The following is a 5,048-nucleotide window of genomic DNA, read 5'->3' as shown; positions in this document are numbered from 1 at the left end:
GGTATGTGTAGTCTGAAAAACTTAATTTCTATGTAAAATTCTGGTTTTGGATACTACCTTCTTCAATTACCTGTAATAAAGGCAATCTACCTGTAATCATTTGCAATAAAGACAGTAAACCTCTAAGCGTTGAACTTTTTTGGAGTGTTTCAGGCCATGACACCCTGAATTCCATAACATAGTTTGGGGTAGTTTAGGGTAATCTTCTATTATTCCTTTATCTGGTTTATCAGAATTAAAGATAGTAAGACTACTTTCTCCCAAGGTTCACATTGCTTCTACTTGGTCAGCCAACTCTTTCTCTAATGGGTAAGTTATAGATGAACAGTTTTCATAACTGTTCTTCTTTCTGAAAGTAAGAAAATGAGCAATACACCAGAAACACCTGCTGCAGTTATTTCCACATATTTTTTACATCACATTTCTCAATATGGTCTGATCTTGCCTCTGTGCATTTGGTTGTCTTATAGGGTAAACTATTCATCTACACGCACCTAGCTAGTTTGTAGTATGCCTCGCGATAATCTCCCTCTCCTTTTGTCCTTCAAGTGATCTACAGAGCAGCTTGCTATCTGTTATCTCTTCTAGACATACAGCACACTACTTCACTGCCTCATCTCTTAAGGCAGCTTCTGTTTCTTCTGACCAAGTTATTTTATTCCCTTCCACAGTTGTCTTTCCAGTAGCTTTGCTCTACCAACTCTTCAACATATATATCTTTATTATTCCTGTTCAGTGAATTGTCTGCAATTTTTAAGTACAACTTTTGATTTTTGAGAAATCAAAACTCAATCTTTTTACATTGTATCTTAAACTCTTCAGAGATTATAGTTTTTAAAGAAAAAATAAATTCATTATGGTGACTTAAAACAGGATGCAATTTAGATAATCATTTTATACTTTCAAATAAAACCTCCTCCATTTATTGACTGAGAGTTTAAGCACAGGTTACTATGCAAAGAAAAGCTAACCATTTTAGGCTTATGTGACCTTGAAATAATATAAAGTTTTCAGCTATCTGAAGTAGGTATAGCGACGCCAAAGAAAAGGGATTAAACACCACCTTTGCTTCATTACTACTGAGAGCTGAGACACATACAAATTTTATGGCAAGTAATCTAAACCTCTTCTAAAAATGATGAACTGTTATTCTATCCAACAAGAAAACCAATACAACAGCTCTATCTAATTAATGGAATCAGATACTTGTCATGCAGTTTCAGTGTCTAGTGACAAACCTCTAGACTTTAAAGTCCTGTTTCACAACTTCTGAACACTAAAAACACATTTTAAAAGGTTGATATCTACTTTAAACTACATATAGAAGTACCAGAGTACACAAGTATCAAGTGAATGTGCAAACAAACCAAAAATTTTCAAGTCCAGTCTTGTAGCACAACCTGGCAACTTCCAGGTTCTAGCTTCTATATATATATTTAATAGTTCAAAGTCATTTAGCATAACCTTCAAAAACAAAATTTCACTAGGGGTGGGAGAAATACTGTCAAATAGCTACCTCTAGAAAGTAGACATGTATCAGTCTAGATTTTTCATGTGAAACATGACTGATATGAGTTGGCCCAATGAACAAATTGTACTTTACTTATAAGAAATGATCTGAGTGTAAAATATTAGAAATTAAAATATTTAGAACAGCTTTTTAAATACTTTCAAAATCTCATATAGTTCATCAAAAATTATTCCAATTTTGCTTATTGCTATTAAATTTATTTTACAGAAGTAACTTCCACTTTTTGTCTGAGTATGATTAGAGATATAAAAGTATGTTTTTTCGTTCTCAGTACATAAAATTAAACTCTTGTTTCTCACATCTGAGCTAAATGATACCTTGGCTAGTAGCTCTAAGGTATTACCAAAAAGAAATCATCAAAACCAAATAGTGCTTAGAATTCAAAGTAACAAAATCACAAATCTATAATTGATACCACTATATGGTGAACTTTCTTAAGCTTACACTTTAATTTCACTTATTGAATGTACTTCAAAAGACTTTCTTTGGTTGTCGTTAACAACACTCATGTCCACCCCAAACAAACCACAGACTTTATTAAATTCAAGAACATATTGATAGCTTAAACTGTTGGTTGCATCCAGAGATGGCCAAATTAAAAATAAAAAATAATTGCTGATTATAAAAATGACCTTTTAATTCTCAACAATTTCTATTATACGTGCATTTTAAAATTAACAAAAAAAGGACTTAAAATATACATTTCAAATTTCATTTATATGAAAGAAATGTATACTGTTTAATTTGAAAAATAATAGTTTCTGCAGATATATTTAAGATCCCTACATAGTTGTAAATCTATCATCAAAACCATCACACTGTAGAACTTTTAAAGGGAAATTCCAAGTAGGAGATTTTTGCTGCATTATGCAATTGACTAAAGACAGTACTTCTACATCTAAAAATAATTTGCACTGAAAAACTCAAGCAAAAAGTCTGATACTTTATCAAAATAACAAGAACAAAATGAGCAATGAAAAAATAGCAAAAGCTATTACAAAAAATAGTAAATTCCTATTTAAATTTCTGTGTTTACACAGATTAAAAATGTTTATCAATTTACTATATCGCACAGATTATAGCATACTTCAAGTTATAATACAGAAAGGTAACACAGGGTACTTAAAATTCAAGCTGCACTTACCAAAATAGTTTTCACCTGAGTCTCTGATGTCTTCAGAAATGTATTTGACAATAATGTATGCAAGTACAACTTTTAGTAGTATAATTCAAGATTACTTTTCTTTGAATTGCTGTTAATATTGGTCTTCTTAAATATTTGTGTAAAATTATAAATATTTATTACACTTCGCTTCTTGGGTTCTCAACACATGGAGTGTACAAATTGGATGTTACTTTTTCCCTTCTATACAAGCAATATGAAGATGCCTTTGTTCAAAATTCCTTATATTTAATCTTATTTTCCCATTTTGAATTACTTTAGCACAAATGTAAACGGTCAAAAAATTATCATAGATATTTGAATATTCCCATGAAATATATCACACCCACTGAGGAATTATACAAGTTCACTAAAGAATATCAAATTAATCATTTCCTCCTATAAATATTTTCTTTTTATTTATTTTGTGTTTTGAAGTTGCAGATTTAAGTACTATTAACAGAAAATACATAACAAAAGCTTCCTAACAAGTGAAAAAAATAATTATAAATGCTGAAAAAATTGGCCTCATTAACATATTTACAGACTTTTACTTAATACATACTCCTTTGGAAATTAATTATATGACATTTATACAAGCATTAACATTTCCAAATCACTCTGAGTAGTGAGCATTTCAGTTTTTTACTATCTATACCCAAAGTTGAAAGTCACTTAGTTTCTGAAGGCAGAACTGACAAGTGATAGAAATGATCAATCTGAAACACTGCTGACCAGTTGTTCTGTTCCTTCAGCTAGAGATGCCTCTGCTGAGTAACTGTCCTTATGCTTCTTCTTCTCTTTGCTCTGATCTTCCTGCAGCTTCAGAATTATATTTCGGATTTCTTCTCTTTTTGTTCTCATTCTTGGGGGAGGAAACCAATTTGCCAAATTCATAGGTAGTTCAAAACTGAGAATTGGATTCTGAAAATAAAAATGTTAAAATACACATTAGATAATTAACATTTTAATTTTAATCACAAAAGCATCCCAAAATTAAAAGTGAACAAATTAATAACTCATTCCACATATATTTTGTACCCATTACCTATCACATGTCATGTACTATACTAGGCACCGGAGATAAAGAATACATTTTTCTGCCTATAGATATGATCGTCTAAATCAGTGGCTGGCAATTTACAGCCAGTAGACCAAATCCTACCTACCACCAATTTTATTGGAACATAGTCATTATGAATCTACATAACATCTGTGGATGCTTTTGCTTAACAGCAGACCAAGAATAGGAATGGAGCACATGACTGCAAAGCCTAAAATATTTGCTATTTTGCCCTTTATAAAAACATTTGCAACTTACAGTCCAGATAATATAGATAATTCAACAATCAAAACAATGAATATGGGGCCAGCAGGTGGTGCGGTGGTTAAAATGCTCAATTCTCACATGGTCTGCGGTTCAAGTCTCAGACCTGGCGGCTTGCTTTCTAACTTTCCCTCTCTCTCGGTCTCTATCTGGTTAAACTGAAAAATAATAAAGAACGGGAACCAGCAGTTAGCGTAATGGCTATGTCGCTGGACTCCCATGTAGTCGACCGCGGTTCGTGTCCCGGACCCGGTGGCTTAAAACTCACGCTGGGCGCGTGTGCGTGCGTGCCCATCCCCCCTGGGGGGGTGATTTCTTGCTTTCTGTCTCTATGTCTCTCTCTGTCTGTCTGGTGAGCACACGCGCCCTACAGTGAAAAAAAAAATAAATAAATAACAAATGGAATTAAATAAGTGATTATTAAAAAAATGAATATGACAAGTATTAATATTATGACAGGAGAAGTTTAATGTACTAAGAAAATTTGTATCTGGGGGCTTAACACAATTCTAAGAGGAAATGCAATATCAGATAAGACATGAAGAATAAATAGCTGTTAACCAGCCAAGAAATGACAGAAGCAACAGGGAAGAGCATTCCAGGAAACTAACATGTATTAAGGCCTAAAAGCAACTCAGAATATGACACAATATAAGAGAACTCAAGAAATATATATACTCCTCTCGGGATCTTAGGCACACGCATACATGCACCCGGCGTGAGTTTAAGCCACCGGATCCGGGACTCAAACTGCGGTCGACTACTTGGGAGTCCAGGGACATAGCCAGTATGCCAACTGCTTGTCCCAAGAAATATAGTATTTACAATTAACATAAATATTTAAGAAACGGCAGTATTAAGAACAATTCAGCGGCTAGCAGGTGGCATAGTCATTAAAATGCTGGATGCCCACGTGGCTGACTACAATTTGAGTCCTGGACCTGGAGGCTTGAAACACATGTTGGGATGGGACCAGCAGTTGGCGTAGTGGCTAAGTTGCTGGGCTCTCATTTAGTTTACCCCGGGTC

General features: G+C 33.7%; 1 protein-coding gene across 1 annotated transcript in view; it reads right to left on the bottom strand.

Annotated features, from left to right (window-relative positions):
• Positions 1 to 2,461: 2,461 nt before the first annotated feature.
• The window catches only part of SENP6 (SUMO specific peptidase 6), a 161,896-nt gene continuing 159,309 nt past the window's right edge, over positions 2,462 to 5,048 (bottom strand). Inside the window, 1 exon segment of the mRNA XM_027768233.1 lies at positions 2,462 to 3,617. Coding sequence (XP_027624034.1) covers positions 3,408 to 3,617 — 210 coding nt within the window. The 3' untranslated portion in view covers positions 2,462 to 3,407.

The sequence above is a fragment of the Tupaia chinensis genome, unplaced genomic scaffold (assembly GCF_000334495.1).
Source record: "Tupaia chinensis unplaced genomic scaffold, TupChi_1.0 Scaffold145685_1, whole genome shotgun sequence".
NCBI classification, from domain to species: Eukaryota; Metazoa; Chordata; class Mammalia; order Scandentia; family Tupaiidae; genus Tupaia; species Tupaia belangeri.
The sequence above is the reverse complement of the archived record's forward strand: the minus strand, read 5'-3'. Positions and strand labels throughout refer to the sequence as shown.